This window comes from Poecilia reticulata, chromosome 20 (genome assembly GCF_904066995.2).
Source record: "Poecilia reticulata chromosome 20, P_reticulata-male-v2, whole genome shotgun sequence".
In the NCBI taxonomy this organism is placed as follows: domain Eukaryota; kingdom Metazoa; phylum Chordata; class Actinopteri; order Cyprinodontiformes; family Poeciliidae; genus Poecilia; species Poecilia reticulata.
The window spans coordinates 7673463-7694636 of record NC_088849.1 but is presented as its reverse complement, the minus strand read 5'-3'; the positions used below and the strand labels follow the sequence as shown (position 1 = coordinate 7694636).

The following is a 21174-nucleotide window of genomic DNA, read 5'->3' as shown; positions in this document are numbered from 1 at the left end:
AGTCGGAACATCATAGATATTCAGTATGTCAAAAGAAAAACACATTTAAACTTCTATTGGATTTAAGAGGGAAAATAGCAACAAGGACTTCTACAATGACCTTAGAGAAATAATTTCTGCTGCTTATTAATCTGGCAAGGGTTGTAATAAGGCCTTCTCCAACTTATCTGCTGTTGAACTTTACACAGAGTGAAAAATTACTCTTAAGAGGAAAAGTGTCCGACACGGCAAAAACACAAAACCTTACAGTTTTATTTTTGTCCAGTTTCTAGTGCAAATATTTTACTACACTTGACTTGAATAAGACAAAACTGACTCACAAGTAACTTTTCAGCAAGATATAAGAACTCGTAAGTCAATTGATTTATTTTTTTTTTAAAATAGTTCCACTGGCACAGGCACGTGCAGAGGGAGGGTGGCTAGGGGTGCTTGAGCACCTGCCCCTTTTGCTCCTTGCCCCCAAGTGCACTTTTGGTCAAATTTTATCTTTTTTTTTTTTTGTATTTTCTAAGCCCTCTTCTGACACATAACATGAACTAAAATTATTTGTTTTTTGTTGGGGTTTTTTTTGTACCACATAATAAGCCCTTCGGTCACCTTGTTACCTTTGACCTTTTGCCCGTGACGCATGACGCAGTTGCCTCTTGCATAGTGAGATAAAGCGGCTAACTGCAAACGTTCCAGATTACAGAACAGTTTTTGGTGAATTATAAAAAAAACCCCACGTTTTTGGTGAATAAAGTGGAGTAGACTTGCTACTTGTCAGATGAGAGAAAACGTTAAGTATCGTTTCTGCTTCAGCACGGAGTAGCGGTTTAAGCAGAGAGGTAATGAAATACAACAGACACTGACAAGCTCTTTGAGATTGGCCAAATTGTTCCCTAAGCCAGATCTCTTTTGGGTACAGTCTTCCAATGCCTCCTTTGATAGCGCAGAAGTTGAGTTTTTACACTCTGCAGTCTCACAGCAAACTTTCCCATCTTCATCTCCACTGCAAGTGTAGCAAACAGGCAGCTCTTTGTTTATAGATTATGGTCCATTAAAAGGTTGCATTGTGCCCTTGTTTATATTTTTAATAGTGTAATTCTGTAAAGACAAAATATGTCTGCTGGTCTAGCTCTGATTTACATATTTTGCTAAATTGCGGGTTTGAATATTGCAATACTTTCCTATAACAAATTAGACCTGCAGAAAGAAATGTTTAATAAAATATCTTACATAGGCATAGCTGTATGCTCTATATAGAGATTTTCCTTAGCTTTGATTGTACATCTCACAATTTTGTAATTTATCATTGTTTATTAAACTCTGAAAGCTGAGAGGCTTTGTTAATATTCTGTCCTAGAATGTGGTTAGATGTGGCCTTTTTTTGTTGAGCACCTGCCCCTGTAGTGGTCTCTGCACGGCCCTGCACTGGCAGATTGTTTCTCTTATAACAAAAAAAATAGCCTTTCTAGAAGTGAAAAAGTATGTCTGTGAAAATTTGATCGATATTCAACAATTGTTGACTTTAAACAAACTCCCATATGTTGCTGAAAAGTTAGTTGTTAGTTTTGAGTTTGTAGGTTAAATGTTTCAGTCCAATTTCAGAAAACACTGAAGAAGTGTTGCTTGTGGAGAAAAAAAAGAACAAGGCAGGACAACTCAGCTTTACTAACTGGAAACGATGATTAAATATTACACTTTTTTTATTCTTTAACATCTTAGTGGACAAAACAGCTCTTAAGGCTGGAGAACCTTACAGATGATAGGACCTTCAGCATAGATTGGCCAGAGAGAAGACAATCTTAACTTGAAATTTGGTGAATATGATCAAAGGAATCTGAATTACTCTTAGGCTTGACAGTTAAATTCTCTGACCGCGGGAAATAATTAAATCTCTGTATCAGGGCTGAAGGAAAGCTGCCACAAAGACGGAGGAGAAAATTCCCCTATCGTCCAGAAGGGGGCAGTAAGCTCTTACCACTACATGAAACTGTCAGCTCTCCTGAACTTATATATTCGGTCTTCAACTTTTTGACTGAAGTTGAAGACTTCAGCAATAGTAAAAAATAAAAATAAATAAGTAAAATGCCTTTACATTTAGTCCTGTAAAGTTCATTCATTTCTTTTTTTTTGTCGTCAGATCTTCTCCTCCTCGTACTGCCATGTATCAATAAAACAAGGATATCCCAGTACAAAAACACGACTTGATTTGTGCCAACATTGATTGGGAGGGAGTTGATTTTAAATCTTCCAGAGTTTCCACCCTCACATGTTTTATTTGCATCCTTTTCCTCGCAGCCGTCGTTCATTATAAAGAAGTTCCAAAAAAAATTGCGAGCTTGAATGTCGTCACCTATTGTAAAACATATTTGGAGGGTTTAATATGGCTGTCTGGAAAAGCTTTATCGTAATTTTTCCTTTAAGGATATATTTGGCACTATTTATACAACTACAACTTAAAATGTTTCATGTTAAATGAACAACATACCCAGCCAACTTTTACTCTCTCTCTCTCTCTCTTTCTTTTTCGTTTTTTAACAAGGTTTGGAGTACTTTTAAAACTCCAGAACCAGCCTGCAGGCTGCGCTTTGTAGGAAACATTCATATGTCCAAAATCTTCCAAAATCTTTCAGTAAAATTAATTGGGCCTGTTGGACTATTTATCACCACATCTAGTAAGGCATTTAACGGGTCGTTTGACACGCACAAAAAATAAATGTCATGACTATGAAACTACTACAGTGCTTGAAAATGGATTAGACTGAAATTTGTCTCACTACAAGGCTACTAGAGGAAGCGGCTCTGCCTTAAAGAAGTATTTTCCTCTAAAATCTGATCCACAGCAAATAAAAAAAGAAGTGGAAAAAAAAAGACTTGTATAGAACCTTAGAATTCTATACGATACGACGAAACAACTTATCAGTACAGGAAAACTGTTTTCCCGTTATCATTGGTGGCCTTTCTAACTGCGTTCTAGCTAGCCAAGGCAGTTGCTGGGTTAGCATGCTAACTAATTAGCCAAGGCAGTTGCCCCCAGCTGGTTAGTATTCTGAAAAAAATGGAACTCCTAGCTAGATTTATTTATTTATTTTCAGTTTATCTGTCTCATACTACACTTTCGTGATTTGGTCACAGTTTTGACAAATATGTAAAAGCAAAACATTGTTTATAAAGGCTACATGCTGCAGTTTTAAATGTTGCAGATAAAGCCAGCAGTGAAATAATGAAACAGTAAGGAGACGCTAAAAACACTCAATAGCTTAGACCAGTGGTTCTTAACCTTTTTTGAGGTACCGAACCCCCGTTTTATATGCGCATTCACCGAACCCTTCTTATCCCCCATCACCCACACACAAAAGGCTTTACGGTATTCTGATTTAGTAACGTAATTATATTAGCTGTGTTACCACCCCCACACCACTAGAGGTAGTAGCAACCCCGAAAAGATGCGACTAAGGAGCAGATGTAGAAGTTCACCGAAAGCTACAGAATTTGGTAAAAACTGTGAGCTTTGCTGAAGTAATTAAAGACACAAGTTCAAATCCATGCTGAGAGTGGAACTCCTTCAATAAGAGCTCCTCCGCAGCATTGATTGGCTAAGCAATGTAACGTGTTCCTCTGATTGGCAAGCGATGGCAAAGCGGGGCGTCATCACGACTTACACAAGTGTGTCTTTACCTCAGCGGCAGAAGCTCCACCGAACCCCTGAGACCGACTCATCGAACCCCTGGGGTTCGATCGAACCCAGGTTAAGAACCACTGGCTTAGACAGAGTTTGCAGACGTAGACTTCATGAGTCACAATTGATTATTGGCTGTACGAAGAATTTGCACATTTAAGAAAACTTTTGAGGTTGATGGAGATGGTTTGTAATTTCAAAGGGGGTGTAAAGTATTTTTTTCCTCTCAGTCGCAGATGTTTTGTTGACTCTTCTTGTAATTCTCAATTTCTGAACACAAAAGGCTTTTGAGTGCTGATATTACGAGAACGCTATTTTTGTCTCATATAGATAAAGCTCCAACTTGAAAGAGGAATAAGAATACACAATACATTGTTTTTCGGCCTTGGGATTGTGTTCGAATGGAAAACCCCACTGTGAAGTGGGCCTGTGTGCTCATTACCATACAAATTACGCATAGAACGGTTCTCATTTAGACCTTTTTTGTTTTATGAACAAATTTTGGTTTAGACCCTCTTCATCTACATTCTCTGACATGCCTCAACACCCACCATCAATCCCCGACCTGACTAAAATCTGGAACAGACTGGCCCCTTTAAACCCGTTTTTTGATGACCTGGATGTAGACGAAGCCGACAGGCAGGCGACAGAGATCTTGTAGAGTTTAATGAAAAACATGGCTGCAGCGCAGGAAGGCTTCCCTCTCCCGTTGCTGCGACAGAGCCGGAGCTCAGATGTACATTCGCGGGGAGGAATCTGCAGGAGCGAGAGAGCTACATTTGGAAGATATTAACATGGCTGCGGCATGTGGGAAGCAAATGGAGTGACTCATTCAATTTCCTCATAATTGTTTTCATGCACATATGCTTTTGATTACGTTGAATAACATTAAATAATATTGTTTGTAGCTGTCAAGTACAGTAGTTGCGCTGTGGTTGGGAACGCCATTCATGAATCATGATTGCATTCTGAAAGTAAACTTAACACTGTGACTGGTTAAAGATGGTTAGAAATTGTTTATGGTGAATAATAAAAGTGAACTTTTGTTGTTGTTATTGTTTTTTTGTTGTTGTTTTTTTTACACAAAATCCCAACATGTCTACCAAAGGAGACTAAAGTGGTTACATCATGCTACTTTACTTACTAATGGTTTTAAGAAATATGTCTGAATGCAATCCGATTACACTCAGGCATTTTAAAATATACATATTTGATTGCTAAAATTATGACTTCTGTGTATAAAACCTTATTATACAATTTTCTGGCATTCCCAACAGTCCGTCTCAAACCAAATAAGGCAGAAAACCCTTCCTGATGCCGCAGCTGGTTTTCCACAGGCGATCCGAGCAGAGGCTGAGGGTGTGGAAGGCATGAAGGGACCAGATTAAGCGTGAAATTAGATTTTGGAATTGGGTTTCCCACGAGAACTTAAAAGTCACATTTCAGAACAGAAGAGCATACGTATGTAACAAGGCGGATCAAACAGTCGAAATATTTGAAACAGTGAAAAGGGTGCGCATTCAAACTTTCGAGTTTGAAAGCGCAACAGAGGCAACTTCTGTAGGCAGCTGGTGGCACTTGTAGAAAAGGGGGCCGGATACTTTTGCACATCACACTTTTCACTTTTTTACTTGTAAAAAAATTTTTTTGAATCCTGTATAATTTTCTTTCCACTTCACAATTAAATACTAATTTGCGTTGGCTAAATTCAGGTTAAATTCCAATTAAATACATTTATGTTTGTGTTTGTTATGTGCAAAATATGGCAGTGGTCAAGGGGTATGAATACTTTTGCAAGCCACTATAAAGAAACTGAATTGAATTAAAGTGATGTGTTGAAATTCAGTCCTTTGGTTTACTGCAACTTCACAAAAACAAAAGGAAAAAAGAAATTAAAACACTAAAAAAGTAGTGGGCCGAGCAGTATTCTTGGGGAACCCCATATGTGGAAGAACACTGAGTACTTCATCATTGGTGTCCCTTTTTGCTTATGTTTGATCCCTACTAATGTTTTTTGGGGGGGTTTCCAAATAAATCCAACATATGCAATGAATAATTTACCACAGCCTCTGGCTGTACAAGAGACAGCTGTTTTAAAATGTGGATAACCTGAGGCAATGTCTTTACTTCCCTTGTGTCTGTGCGTCTGGGTTACTCCTGTTCTCTAGTGATAAGCAGTGATTCTCAGCAGGATCACCATAGACCGTTTTTATTGTTATTCATCTCCACACTTATTGTCACCTCTAATAAAGACGTGCAAAAAGCAATAGCATGTATTTTTTTGTAACCAAAGGAGCATGAGGTCACTGATTTTATCTGGATATTTTTTGAACATTTCAACCCCAAGTTTTAATACGTTTATTTACTAGCTAAGAATTTCTGTAATTTATTTTATTACAAAATTACTTACTGACACATCTAACAATCCATTTTTAACAAATACAACAGAAGACTCTTTTTTTTTTTGTCTCTCCAGTTTACAATTTTAAGCTGTTTCACACACTGAACGACGCTTATTTAATTCGTAATTTTTCACCTATTGTTTGTCTTTGACATTAATATGATACACTTCATCAAAATGAAAAAGATGCCAATAAAGTAAGGCTGTTGGTTAGAAGTTAAAATAATAACAACCTACCAAACCATATCAATGGTCAAAGCAATAAATATTATAAAGTTTACAATCGCTGAAACTGCCAGACAAGTTTGGACGAGGAGCAAAGTTTATCTTTTCACCATGTAGGGCGAGGAGGATTAGAGAAGTGCAAGAGAGAGGATCGTCGTGAGAGCTCCGAGTTTCAGTAGCAGAGCTTTCTAGTCACAAACCCGTTTTTGGTGTATCATCTGTTAAGTATGGAGGAGGATATGGGATGATGCGGGCCCGTTTCACTTCCAAAAACCGTGAGAAACCCTGTCAGAGGATGGCATCGTGAAGACTTCGAACTGTTAGAACGTTTTATATTTTTAGAAAATCACTGAGCAGGACAGTGACCCAAAACAGAAATGGTTTGCCAAAAATAAAAGTCATAATCAGTTTTGTATGTATTTATCAGTGGATAAATGAGCTCTCATTCATATTCTCCTGTTTTCCTCTCTCTTTACTAATCCTAGGATCCGTGGGTTATAAACAGTTGTAAATAAAATCTCCTGGCACTCGCCTTTGCAACCGATTTTTGGTTTGCCCGTGCCAACAGCGTCCCGGCATTTAGCCGCTGCCTGCTTCCACGCTTGCCATCCATCATCATCATTACTCCATCAAACAAATATGACTCATATGCTTTCTGAAACTCCGGGTGTCACGCAGCCGCATAAGCCCTTCTGCCCCTGATTCTTGTGTAAAGTAAAAGAGCCCAAGCAGATTACAGAACGATCGAGGGACACGGGAAAAAGAGAGACAATCTCTGCTTGACCTCTTCCATCTGACCATCGAACGACCTTTGAAAAACCTAAAATCCAAACGTCAACAAAAGATTATCTCCGAAATCCCAAAACGTACCTTTTTTTTCCCCCCTAAAGCAGTTGATGCAAATCGTAATAGAATCAATGACAGAAAAAAAGGAAACCAAAGCATGGGTTCGAAAATGATTGGCACCTTTCATGCTGAGTGTTGACAGGATATTCTCATAATAGAATAGTTTTTGCAGTCTTGTTGAAAAATAATCATTGTTATGAATCAGGGTATTTTTTCTTTGTGAGTTACTAGTTCCGGATTTGAGATTTGCAGTCCCATGAGATAAAAGAAGATCCGCTTATTGTCCTGAAACAAATGTCAGCCTGATAAAGATGTGGTATTAAACACTTGACGTTCGGGGAGTGGGACTGCTCGGCAACTTTACAACTAAACCAAATTTGAGCAAATAGCTCAAACCTTAATATTAAAAACATGCTCCATAAAAGTCAGAACATGCTTCACATCTTATAAAATAATTTCAGTCCTGTTTTTTTTTCTTTGGCGGAAACAATTTTCTGCATGTCAGGGCTCATAAAGTGGCTCCACTTCCACACCAAATCCAGCTCTTCTATACTTTCTGCCCAATGATGAGTTTTCAACAACTTCTGCATGTGACTTAATCACCTTCCTGTGGTTTATTTTACACTTGGTCTTGCAAAAGTTTGAAACTTTTTCGCATTCTGTCGCGTTGCAACCGCAAACTTCTTCATAGACTAACACAAACTATTGCATAATCACGAAACATGGTTGTTAAAATGTTTCACTAATGCGAATGTTGGAAGTGTGTCGTGCATGTTCTGAGTCCAGGCCTAATAATTGCCAGAAGTCACCTAATTAGTGAATGTGTGCACATATCACATCATGTGCGTCATTTAATGTCAGTATAAGTCCAGCTGTTCCGTGTACGGTGAGAAATTTGTTCCAATATTATCTCAAGAAAAGTCCAAGTTTCAAAAAATGAAATCTGAAAAAATAAAATTGGAAAAAAAAATATGTTGAAAAAAATAAAATCTGAATAAATAAGTTGCATTATTGTAGGTTGAACACTTGCATACACCTTACACCTAAGATTAAAATACGATTTACGATTGTATTTTAATCTCAAAACATTTTTTGATTGAGAAGTTTTTCAAATTTTAATTTTTAAAAGTGCTTTTATTTTAATTAAAAAGACATACCTGCTGAGCTCAGTATGGAGAACATTGTTAAATAGTTCATAGAGGAATAATATATTGACTGCCTGAAGGCGGAGTTTCAGAAAGAGACAGTGTCCCAATTTTAAGGCGTTAAATTATAGTCAAATTTCTTTTACATCATATACAATATATATAGGTAACATAATTACTTGACTATGACAATATTATGGAAAATACATAATATTGTCCCTTTAAGGTAAACAGCAAATATGTGGAAGAAGTTCTATATTCATTGTTGAGCAGATAAAAAAATATCTAAACATGTTTTTGGTTTATAATTAACATACAAACTTGCTTTATTGGCCCTCAAGCACTTTTCAGTTGAAGATTTTGGCACATATGGCAAAAAGTTCAGACATCACTAGGTTAGACCAAAGCAAGTTGATGCATTAGAATGGCCCAGTCAAAGTCCTAAGACGCAAATCCAATTGGGAATCTGCGGTAAGATAGTGAAAATTGATGTCGACACACACTCTCCATCTAATCTGACTGAGCTTGAGCCATTTCAAATGGAACACACTGCGCATTGTGCCCTTTGTTTTGCAGATAGCTTTACTTCCATTTGAGCAGTCATGTGGCAACTTAATAAGAAAGAGTTTGCTCTAAATGACAGTGACAGGGAATCAGCGATTGTGTGTGTGTGTGTGTGTGTGTGTGTGTGTGTGTGTGTGTGTGTGTGTGACTACTTTCCGATCCTGACCTTCCCATCAATTATGAACGTCCATTACGATCAGACCGGTCGTGTCACGGCCCCCTGCACGTCTCCACGGAATCCCACTGCGACACTAATGGAAACGTCTTAATCAATGAAAGCCACACTATTGCATTTGGCAAGCGGAGGCTTTCAGCAGGTCCACCCCGGTTCGTCTCCGAGCTCCTTGTTCCTAAACGCGTGTTGAACCACACACACACAAAAAAAACGCACTGTACGGAGACGCATTCAGGGTTGCATGCAAATGTCAGCCCCGGTAGGGTTATCGGAAGTTTAAGTCCGGGCTAATCTGGAAGGCAGCTTGGATAATGTTGGCTGTGGATTTGCAACGATACCAAAACTCCCTGTAGCTTTAACGGCAGCAGCTGACAGTCTTAACAAGGCCTCTATGGATCTACAGCTTCACCTGTCACAACAAATAAAACATCTCCCCTGGTAAAGTGCCACGTGCACTGTCACTATAGCGCAACCTGACTGCTTCATGCTAATGATTACAATGTCAGGCCTGTCAGAAGAATAGGCTGGGAACACATGGATTCAGTTCCTCTCATAGCAACTTCACCACCATTATTTTTTCCACCCTCCTCTCCCCCATACTACATGCATTATTAATAAGGACCAGAGGTGATTATAGCTATTTTACTCAACTTTATTGCTGTCGAAATGGGCAGTGACAGCTACACGCTGTCAGCAGGCTTTATTAGCCTGCTGATCAAAGTTTCAGCAAAACAATCACAACGCAAAACTTTTTAGAGCTAATAAAAACGGCTGACGTCAAACTTCTTGAGCCGCGCTACATCCCTCTATACCTGCCCATATGCCTGACAGGTATCAAAAATTATTCAAACCATTCCTGTCTGAATCTTTTTTTTTTTCCTCTCTTCCCCATCTAAGGGGGCGTTATAGAAACTCGAGTCAAAAGAAGATAAAAGGCATAAAGAAGAGTGCGTACGTCAACACCTTTACCTAAAGATGACCAAGAAAAGGCCTGTTATGGTTATCCCTGTGGATTTGAAAGAGTCACTTCACGTTACCTTTGTGCCATTGCTTGTGGACAGTAGAGAAGATATTCATAAATTCTAACCTTAAGGCTGGAAAGATGGAGTTTACATCTTTGGTTGCACATCTCTCACTGACAAAACTATGAGTTTCAATCGGCTTATTTTATTCCGTTACGTTAACATTTTTTTTAAATTATACACGAGTCCAAAGTAAAGCTAAACGGAAAAGAGAAATAAATTACTTTTTCACAATATTAGTAGTACAAAATAGAGCAAATAAAATTATTTTTGTAACGTAGCAACTACAGCTCAGTTGTAAAAATATCACAGCTCAGTTGTAAAAAATATCTTTATTTTTTTTTTAACCTTACCTAGGGTAAAATGTCTTTTCACCCAGGGGAGGACAAGCAGGGGGCAACATGAGCCAAATTATGAATTAATATTATTATATTTTTCAGGTTTTTTGTGGCTTCCCCTTCATTAGAAATTAGCATTTTGTCATAAGAGAGCCATGGTTATCTCATGACAACAGGACGATTTTGTTATCTCGAGACAATTTAATCTCCTGAGCCTGTTTGTTTTTATTTTAAAAAAAATTTTTTAAATCTATTTTGCCTATTCACTTAAAAAAATCATATTTATAATTTCCACGGAGCAAACACGACACTTGCAAATAATATTACCACATGGAAACAAATACTTCGTGCTAACAAGAAATTTTTGACGCTAGCAGTTTTCTCAAAAGTTGTTTTCTTTTTCTTTTTTTTTTCTCAAAAGCTCGTTATCAACCACAAAAGGAAAAACGTTACAGCGCGTACGGCTACATTCCGATATCTATTCTTCAAGTTGAAAACCCGCATACGTTTTCTTCTCCTTGTTTAAATGTCGTGTCAAAGAAAATGGACGCCCCCTTGTGGTATGCGCCATGTAAGAAAGATTTTGAGACTTTTACTCTACTTATGAAGCCACAAAGAAATAATTTTCAGATTCTTTCTAGGCATTGAAAACAAGCATGTTATTCACATTATATAAACTGAATGTTTCTATATTGATTATGGATGTTTTAAATTGTATCTATTAGGGTCGTATTAGTGTTTTCTTTTGTAAAGTAGTGTAGATATTTTTGTTGTTGGTTTCGTGTGCAGAACGAGCTTCTGTTGGTTAACGTTTGTTTCCGTGTGGCAGCAGAAGGAGTGGCTCTCTCCGGAGCCCCTGTGACGTCAGAACCTCCACCCTTGGAAGTTGAGTATTTTACCAAATTATTGGATTTAAATAGTAGGCTACAGAAACGAGTCAGGTGACTGAAGATGACCGCAGCTCTTCCAGTGATAAATTTAAAAATAGGTACACCCAGTGGGGTTTCGTAAGTCCCAAGTCACTCTTGTTACTTTCATGTAAACAACCCACGCAGGCGCCAAACTTAAATCTCGCGACTTTACAGAGGCACTATGTGTTTGTTCTGAAAAGGATTCCAGGGTAAACAAAAGGGTTTCATTCACGTTTGACGCAACTGTCACGCTTTTCCAGCTGAACCATCCGGTTGCTGGAAACTACATCTAAGTTGGTTCAAAGACTTCCCCGTTAGTCCATTAGAAAAAAAAAAAAAAAAAAGACTCGTGCCTGGATGTGAAGCCCCTGTTTCCCAGACACGAGTTCCCGGTTCTAGACCGGAGTTTCGCGTCGGCAGTCTCGTCTGTCCTGTTTGAAAGTGGCGACTGCCGCTGCAGTGAGCGCGAGGTACCGCCCCTCTCGGTGTGCGTGTGCGTGTGTGTGTCTCTGTATGCGCACGCAGCAGTTCGCGCGAGCCGTTTTAAGCATATGCTGCTTTCACGTGCTCCTCGAAAAGATAAAAACTGACGAACACATATTTATTTAGAGTTTTACATCAATATCACCACAAATACTAAACGGGGATTCACGCAATCATAATGCAGAAATTTAGCCGAGTTTTTCTTTCGAAATAAAACATGGTAGGGATTGGAATCCAGCTGCACACATGTTTTTTTCCTCTTTTTCTTATGCAAACGATTAACAAAAAAAAAAAAAAAAAAAAAAAATCCAAATGCAATAGTTGTCAAACTTTTATAGCAAGAACCACCCTGGTGAATGACTTATGTAAGCGCAAGCATCTAGAAAGACATTTAAAACAAAATTTACAGTGGGACAAACAACAAAAAACAGTTTTCTACTGACACTGCATAATTGGTGTCAAACAAAGTTTAATTATGCATTAAATTTTTACCCCAAGGTAACAGCTTTAAACAGAAAAATTACCAATCCTGACCTTAAAATCAAAAATATCTGCTTTGCTTGTTAAACGTGGTGATGTTTACAGTAAAAGAAACAAACAACAAACAAAAAACAGAAAACGGTTTAATTGCATCTGTATGCATCAAGGTATACAGAAAGTTGTGCAACAAGGTATGTACAACTTTGATAAAATTTGCTACAGTGGCGTTAAAACTTCCCATATGCTTAAAAATTCTATATTGAGATACGAGAGAAAGTTGGTGGTTGAAGAAAAGCTTTCGCTTGCTTCTAAGAAAGCAAAATTCAAAGTAAAAATTCTGGAAAGTCGTAATATGGAAACCAAAGGAATCTTTTTTTTTCTAGTGTTTGAAAGTACAAAATTCGTTGAAGTAAATTCTCAGCTTGGTAAACCCAGTCAACCAAAACCCTCCAGGTTCCTCCACCAAAACTTGTTCTTGGTGTAGTGTCCAGGTCAATGATGTTAACTTGTTTTATAGAAAAAATATATATTTACACATATGAAATTTTTTTTTAGATTAAAAGGCTTTTTATTTATTATCTTTTTTTATGAAGAAGCTTTCATTTGTCTGTATTGCACTGCAATATATTGTTTATATTGATTGTACCTTAAGGAGCTACTAGAGGTCTAAGATGGCATAAAAACAATGCCATACTTGACGGAGTTTGGCTACATCGAGGCTCATTGCAGTTAAAAAGACATATGGAGGATCAGACACCAGGTAAAGCAGCGCACAGCTGCAAACACTCACCCGGATTAGCATGACGGTCAGAAAGCTAAACAAATAACCCGCAAAATTATTTAAATCTTGGAGCTGCGATGTAAGACGCTGGTTCTGTTCTCGCTGTTGAACCGCTGCTACGCGCTACAGGTAGTAATATTTCACAGACACCGAACCTCTGTTTAAAGCTGCAGCATCAAACTCAAAAAAAAAAAAAAATTACATACGTATTAAAACTTTCGCTGTCCTAACATGAGACAGATAATCTCAGAAAAAATAATCGACCTCCTCTGCCTCCTCCTTGTTCTGCATAATTACTCCGCTCAGTCAGAAACAGCCAATCAGAACTAGCAGTAATCAGCTAGCCGCCATGCTATCAGGAAGTTTTCATTCAGTAACTCAGGATTGTTTATTGTAATGGATCCTGTATTTAACTTTGAATGTTAAGTTTTATACTTGAATTTTTTGGCAATGTTGAGAGGTTTTATTTTGGCTCTTTGCATTATTTAACCTCTTCAGAGCCTTCATATGTTTTCAGTTTGTTAAAGACAGTATTACCGATAGTACAATTTACACAATGCCTGTTTTGATTTTTTCTTGGAAAAAGTTATTAAAAACAAGTTTCTAAGTTGTCTAAATTAAAGTGAATTCATGGTTCCTTTTTCCACATAATGTAACCGGTAGTGCTTATGATTTAAAAAATGATAATTATGTGATCTGTATCGGTGATCGGCCCTCATGGGTGATCGGAATCGGCAGGAAAAAGCCTGATCGGCACATCTAAAGGAGCTACACATGACAACTACCCTTTATGGCTACCTCTAGCGTGCTATGTGATGTGAATTGCTGTATTACGAAATGCTTCATTTTCATTTCAAATGCCATGGACACTGACAGAAAAGACTGAAAAAGAGAGGAAAAAAGAAAGAATGACAGGTGAAGTAAAAAGTTAAAAGGGAAAAGTGGAAGAAAAGAATAGAGGAGGGGAAATAGTGCATAATAATTCACCCTAGAAATTTGCTTAAGAATCAAGAAACCACAGCGACAAACAACATATGTAACAACAATTATGTCATTGAAAAGCATGCGGGACTAATTAATACAAGCTTGTGTGTTTATAAGATTTCTCCATATGAATGTACAATGGCAGGGGTGAGGAGACACAGACCTGCCCCCCAGTACCCGACATGGAAGAGATGGGAGCTACAGACTTCATAAGAACCCCCCCTACACACACACACACACACACACACACACACACACCGACCACCACTGCCCCTCGCGGGAGCCCCGGGCAAGCTGGATGCTCAGTGTGGGAACCACAGTCTCAATAATCTTCAAACCACAACAAAACGACCAATTCCCACGTTACGCACAGCACTTGAAAGCAGCATAAGCTCCTGTTCTGTGTGTATGTGCGCTCGCGTGGTGGTGTGTGCGCTCGCGCCGGTTTTTGCGAGGCAGCGAGTTGCGTGCGAAGAGCTCGACATGTCATTCAGAGGAATCCGCCACCTGAAACGCGAGGAAGTCAAGGCGACTCAATTGGGTATAAAGAATCAGCCAACATCTGCCTCCGAGCAGAGCGACGCTGATGAAAACATCAGCGCGGAGCTCGTGCAGGGACCCCGGCCGCGTTGTGTTTTGTCTTCCCGCTGGATCTATCGCTTCCCGGAGCCGGTGCACCTCCAACAGGCGCATCTCTTTGGAACATTTTAAAGTGGATGTGATTCTGGAACCAACTCGATTCTGGATTTAATCCACGGAGATTCTGGGTTAGTGTATTATTCTCAGATATATTTTTTTTAAGTTTCGTGATTTTTTTTTTTTTTAATACCGTTTTTGAATTTGCACCGCCCTTTTAACAACATTATCAATAAGTTATGTTGAACACTCTGGATGACAATATAATTTAAGTTAAGATGAGCAGGAGAAGTTGTCAAACGTAAATATGGGGGGGGGGGGGGGGGGCGGGAGGGATGCAATCATTTTCTACACATTTGATCTGGAGGGAGGTCAAAGCTTGACCTTTGGAAACGTAGTAATGGTCAACAACATGCTGCTTTTGAAGCTGTCATCCTGCACGTGCCCTGGAAGTGTCTTCCTCCAGCCGCTTCGTAAAGCAGCTCTAACTTGCCGTGTCTTATCCGCAGCGCACCTGCCACCTCCACGGAGCGCAAGATCATGATCCCACCTGGAGACTGCATGTACGCGGGCAGAAAGAGGAGGAAGCCCGTCCAGAAACAGTTAAGGAGCCATCCTTGATCTTGCGCATGTATTAGATAAGTGCTCGTGAGAGCGTGGATATTATAATAAATACTTATATATTTTTCAGGCTTACTCTTAATGATTGCTGGACACGTTTGCTAGTAAGAACAACAACAGCAAAACAGAAACTTTAAGCACAACTATTTCTGGAGTTTTTGTTGCGCATTTATGAATCAAGTCATCACCTTAGAGTAGATTTTACAAGTATTTTAGTCTAAGTTCATGCTTTTAAGATAATGAGGCTGAACGGCTGATAAATTAGGTTTTTGCTTCTTTATTTTTATTTTAGTGACTTCTCGTCACTTTATGTGATGCAGACTTCTCGTATTTGATCCTAAGGGATGTAATGAATAGTGATAACAGTTATATAAGTTAATAAAGAGGGAAGTGGTAATTTTTTTCCCTCCCTCCTACTCCCCCCAAAAAACGGCCTGTGGCATTTATAAAGTTTTCATGCTCGGCCCTGCCTTTTGCTGCTGATCTGAGAGGAAATCTTTGCCACATCAAAACCACTTCTCTGCATGGACGTTTTCAGCTCCTAAAATGAAACGAGCACAATGCTATTCTGATGTTTTTGTGGTTGCCTTTGTTTTTCGTTTTCATTTTGGTAAAATGAAAAAAAAAAACCAAAAAAACAAAACAACAAAAAACTTAATTTACACCTCTATGCTCCAGTCAAACCAACGGCAATTGTTCAAGATAATACCGGGAAGCATCACGCAGTCTTTCCACACTAACTTTACTGTCAGAAAACACTTGGAAGAACGGGTTTTATTGTGCAAGATTCCTGTTTTTTAGTCATTTCCCCCCACCCCACACCTCAAGCCTATTGTCAAAAGAGACAAATAAATGTGGTTTTATGGTGTATTTAAGGCAGAGAGGAAAGACTTCCTTGTGCGCGGTGTGGTTTTATCAAGTCTTGACTCTCCGCATTAGTTTGCAACCTGCGGTGCTTGCCCTGCAAGAGTCATTAAAAATAAACCTGTTTTTATGCTAAGAGAGTTATGAAGACCAGGTTTGCATTTAACACACATTATTTCCTAAAATAATGTGTAACTTTGCTAAAAAAAAAAAAGTTTTGCTCAAAAATTGACAAAGTTAGTAGTTATTTTTGTATCAGGGTCCAAGCTGATTGACTTGCGGCCAGGTGTACTTTTTTTCCTGTGATGTTAAAAACCTGACATAAACAGTTCTAAGTAAAGTTCACCAAATGCGTCCTTTTTGTCGGCTGTTTTCTCAAGTCTAAGTTTAGCTCCAGAAGTTCACTGAAGGAAATGCTTGTCTTTTACACCCGCCTGATCCCAAACTTTCACGTCTCAACGTTTATTCCCGTCCGCCTTGTTGTCGACAGGAAACCATCCTCTGTCAATGAGAAAAGCAACCCGTCCAAGAGGCACCGGGACAGGCTCAACGCCGAGCTGGACCGCCTGGCCAGCCTGTTGCCATTCCCTCCGGACGTCATCTCCAAACTGGACAAGTTGTCCGTGCTGCGCCTCGCCGTCTCCTACCTGCGCGTCAAAAGCTTCTTCCAAGGTAAAGAGTGCCACAAAAGTTTGCGTTGTGGTGCTCAGAACTTTTTGTTCCCCCCCAGGAAGTTCTGTGCGAGCACAGAAAACGGTGCGGAGTGTTTCGGCTGACGAAAATAGTTAATTTCAAGTTTTTTTTTTTATGGAGAATATTCTGTGAGGGCATCTTTTTCCCATCTCTCTTTGCGCCCTTCTTCTGGAATGCTTGTGAGAGACTCCACAGCATAAACATTTTACCAAGCCGCTAAGGATGAGTCATGAGTTCAAGATGGTTCATAAATATGAGAGAAAAGTCTGTTTTTCTGGCTTAAATCACCGCTGCGCCTTTGTTTACTTCTGTTACATGTAAATGGAAAAGAGTCTTGTTTTCTGATCCACGCACCGTCTTGCTCCTCCTCCTGCTCCTCGTGTTGCTCCGCCGTGAACTTCAAATATTCATGTGCCCCTGAAGAACGTATTCAGTTGCCGCTGGCCTTGAATGCTGCTTTATTAACGCAAACGCTGAAGGCGCAGATGATGAAAATTAGATTCTTTTTTTTTTTTTCCTTCCAAGTGAAATAACAGCAGCAAATGACATTCGCCTCTTAATTTTCTCAGAGAGAAACTTTCATGATTGGTATGAGATTCTCACAACATGATAACCTTGAGTAAAAACAGCACAGCATCAGGGTATTAACACAGAGATTTAAAACTATAAACAGCAACATAGTAGTGATGTAATAGCTTTTCTCTACAAAAACAACTTATCAGGTGTCGTTGAAATTGTTTCCTTAGCAAGAGTGAATCAGCATACGGTCAAGTAGTTCTCACAACTTGACTGTCTGCATTTTACAAGGCAAGAAAAATTCCCAAAACAACCAATCTGATATTCTCTGCAAGTATAAAGAAAATATAGTTGAAATAAACTTTTAGATTCTGTGCTTAGTTACTCTGACCCCAAAGTTCCCCTGCGTGTGTATTTTCAGTTCATCGAAAATACATGATGAACTGAGGTTCCTCGCTTCAGCAATCATTGTCCCTAGTATCGATACACTCCGTTTTCAACTTCTCTTCACTGGATTCTCTTGTTTGTTCTCGTGTTTTCTGGAGTTTTCCTCTGTGTTTCAGATTGCTAAGTTAATTAATCATCTGAAAAGTGTTACTCCTACCTCCTGCTTGTGTTTGGGTCCTCCACCAACTCCACTCACATGGGATCAGTAGTTTTCTTGTAGCCAGTTGACCAGTACAGTGATTGATGGTTGAGGGTGAGCTCTGAAAACTCTGTTCTCAGCTAAGCTTTCTGACGCTTCAAAACTGTAGGAATGGTGTGACGCAAAAAATTCGAGCGATTTTGAAACCATAGGTTTCTTAAACCTTGGTGAAACTTCAGTGTGTTTACATGTGGTGACACGGAGTAAGGAGGATAAAAAGGCGAACAGGGAGGAAAAGTCGAGGTCCCGCAAAGTTCAATGCCTATTGTGTCTGCCTGGATGGGATGAAACAAAGTTCCCATCATCGTTTCTGAGAAGTCTCTTTGGGGATTTGTAAGCTTCATCTGTGCTAAAAGTTTTGCCCCCTTGCCCCGGTGATCCCCAGAGTACGCTTAATCTCCACCATCCGGTGCCTTGGTTTGGCATGACACCCAACAACTGGCATCCTGTTGGCTCCTTCCTTCTCACACACATGCTTACTCCCTCTCTCTCTGTCTCTCTCTTTGGCATGCACCTGAACACTCATTTAGCTTAGCCGGCACGCAAAGTTGAAGAACAGGTGCTAATCTGAGTAACCAAGTGGCCATGAGTTCATGGAGAGATAAAGATATCTATCGCATCCGAGGCGTGGGGCGATGCCGAGAATTATCCCAGCTGAGGGAATCCTGGAAAACTCTCGTAAAGCAATGGAAGTGAGTTGCATCGTCAGCTGGCGTCTTCATCAGCTTGGAGTTGCGCTCCGTTTTCCAAACATCCGAGACGCTGCCGTGGGAAACGCCGCAAGCTTTTGGAATATGCATCTGGCCCGCGGCCCGTATTTGTTTACTCCTTCTCTGCTGTTATTAGTGGCAGTAGTGACCGGCTTATTTGACCTTTGATGCTTCACAAATGAGATTAATTAGAGAGGAACATGAGGGATTTGGTTGTGTTTACATCTGGAGTCTCTCTGCGCGGCCTCTATCCGACGAACCGCCTTGACCCACATTATTGACACTTCCCCACGCCTCTTGCCCCACCCTCACCCATCCTCATCATCCCCATCCGATGTGCGAACGCGGAGTGAGGCTGGAGCATTGCTACATAAATCTAAGATGAGCAGCAAAGTACATGTCCACATCCTTCCTGTGGTTTCAAACAACAGTCAGAATTGTCTATGAGTCACTGGCAGAAAACAAGACATGAAACCATGAAACCTGCAGCTTTAAGTTTCATTTGTCTTTATGAGCAGTTTTAACTGCGGAAGGATCTATTTTTCTTTTTCTTTTTTTGAGGGTGCAGTTATCTACTTTGTCCAGCAGGGGCTGTGTGAAGTTGCTTGCTGATGATTATGCAGATGTTAGTTTTTGACAACAGACTGGACTGTTAGACAGACATTTATTGACCAAATTAGAAAATGACTTTTTAAAAAAAATTTTCATTCAGAGAGACGGATATAGAAGTCATGAAGCAGGTGCTTTTTGGAGGATTTGTACAAGTGCTCACCTGTGTACTTTGTACAAATATACCTTCAGGCTGTGTGTGTAAATAAAAAACAGCAACTGACAGTTTTTACTATTTCACTTTGATCTCAAGGAAGTCAGCCAATCAGCATTTGATGTACTTAAAAACAAAATACAATCAGCTAAAATTATTCCGTGGTTTATTAAATAGTCATAAGGCAGGAAAGTGTGTTAAAAATACTACTATATCATATAGTATATAATATGCAAGAAAAGGTTTAGTATGACTGTTATAATGTAAGACAGTGAATGAAATAAAAAGTTAAATATAAACTCTCATAGACTTTAGGAGTGAAAATGTTCTGTATTTCCTCAAAGATTGAGTTAAATCTACTTATTTCCAGTCAGGTGTGCATTTGCTTGCATGTCAACAGGGTGAGCTGTAATTTCCTCTCTGCTGTGTTAGGTCGCTGCCCTCTTTGTAACTGCTGAGTCGGTTAAATATTTAGCATTAATTTAGCACTCTTTGATCATCTCTCCTGCGGGTTTCACAGTTGGCAGACAAAACTGTTCAAACGATCATATGCTAGATTTTTTTTTTTTGGGTGAAATCGAAAGAAATAACGATTGTTCATCCACTGTAATTAAAGTCAAACAGATACTGTGGTCATGGGTTAACTACTAAAAAAGGGTTCAATGATGTTATGGGTTATACGTGTAATAAATGCACGATTATGTGGATGATTTGGAGTGGGAATATTGATAACTTTGCACTTCCTTAAATATGTAAAACAAAAGATCTGACATTATGCTTCTTGCTGTTAGTATTTTTTTGTACATATTCAAAAAAATAAACAAAGAAACAAACTGTTGCCTTGCAGCAAGAAGGTTCCGGTTTGAATCTTTCTGCAAGGAGTTCCCTTGTTCTTCCTGTGACTTGACAGGTATGATACATTTCCATTCATCTGGCATTAAAGCCAACAGGCTAGGTGTCGACACTGCGCACTGATAAAAGAGAAAAGAGGCTTTTTTAAACCGGAGAACCCAAAGACCTCACAGTTAAAAGTCTGTTTATTCTTTAACGCCCACAGTCTTATACAGTAAATGAGCCTAATGAAATGCGCTCTTCAGGCTATCAGATCAGCTGATCTAATTCTTGCTAACACCCACCTATTTGCTGTTGGCACGCTATGCGTCTAAAAGCAATGTCCAACAATATTGCATTGCTTTCTGTGGCCTTTGTGTGCCTGTGTTGTGGTTTCAACTAGGAGTGCAGCATGTGTTTAATTTGCCTGCTGCGGCCAACGGTTTCCCCTCTCTTTGGACACAAACGGAGAGTTTATATTACTTTAGAAAGCTTAAGGCTCTGCAAATGTACTGATTAGCAAGACACTATGCCACAGTAAGTTAGTGACTAGCAGTACAAAGCTTTGTGTTGTGTGGGAGATAGTTTTACATTGGTATATTTGCTAACCCCACCCTTCAAAAAAAAAAACAAACCCCGAAACAATCAAACCCTTGAAATTTGATGCTTTTTAAAAGCTTCTTTTCTCTAAAGGCCACCTTTTCAGTAAGATTGGTGTTTGCATAGAGTGGGAGCTTTTTTAATTGTCAGTTGCCCAGTAGGGAAATGGTGTAACCAACATCTTGTTTCAGTGGTATCGCTTCAAACCCTAATTCATTAAATTGACTCTCAACATCACATGAAAACCTACCACAACATTTCCGATAAATTGAAAG

The 21174-nt window shown here is 39.2% G+C and overlaps 2 protein-coding genes across 2 annotated transcripts in view; one reads left to right on the top strand and one right to left on the bottom strand.

The window, feature by feature from the left end:
- Positions 1 to 21174, bottom strand: part of rps20 (ribosomal protein S20) — a 49737-nt gene that overhangs the window by 14563 nt on the left and 14000 nt on the right. The window lies entirely within an intron of this gene.
- ahrra (aryl-hydrocarbon receptor repressor a) overlaps positions 14312 to 21174 on the top strand; it is a 71360-nt gene continuing 64497 nt past the window's right edge. Inside the window, exons 1-3 of the mRNA XM_008438321.3 lie at positions 14312 to 14786; positions 15165 to 15257; positions 16631 to 16812. Of these exons, the coding sequence (XP_008436543.1) occupies positions 15196 to 15257; positions 16631 to 16812 (244 nt within the window). The 5' untranslated portion in view covers positions 14312 to 14786; positions 15165 to 15195. The remainder of the gene's footprint in view (positions 14787 to 15164; positions 15258 to 16630; positions 16813 to 21174) is intronic.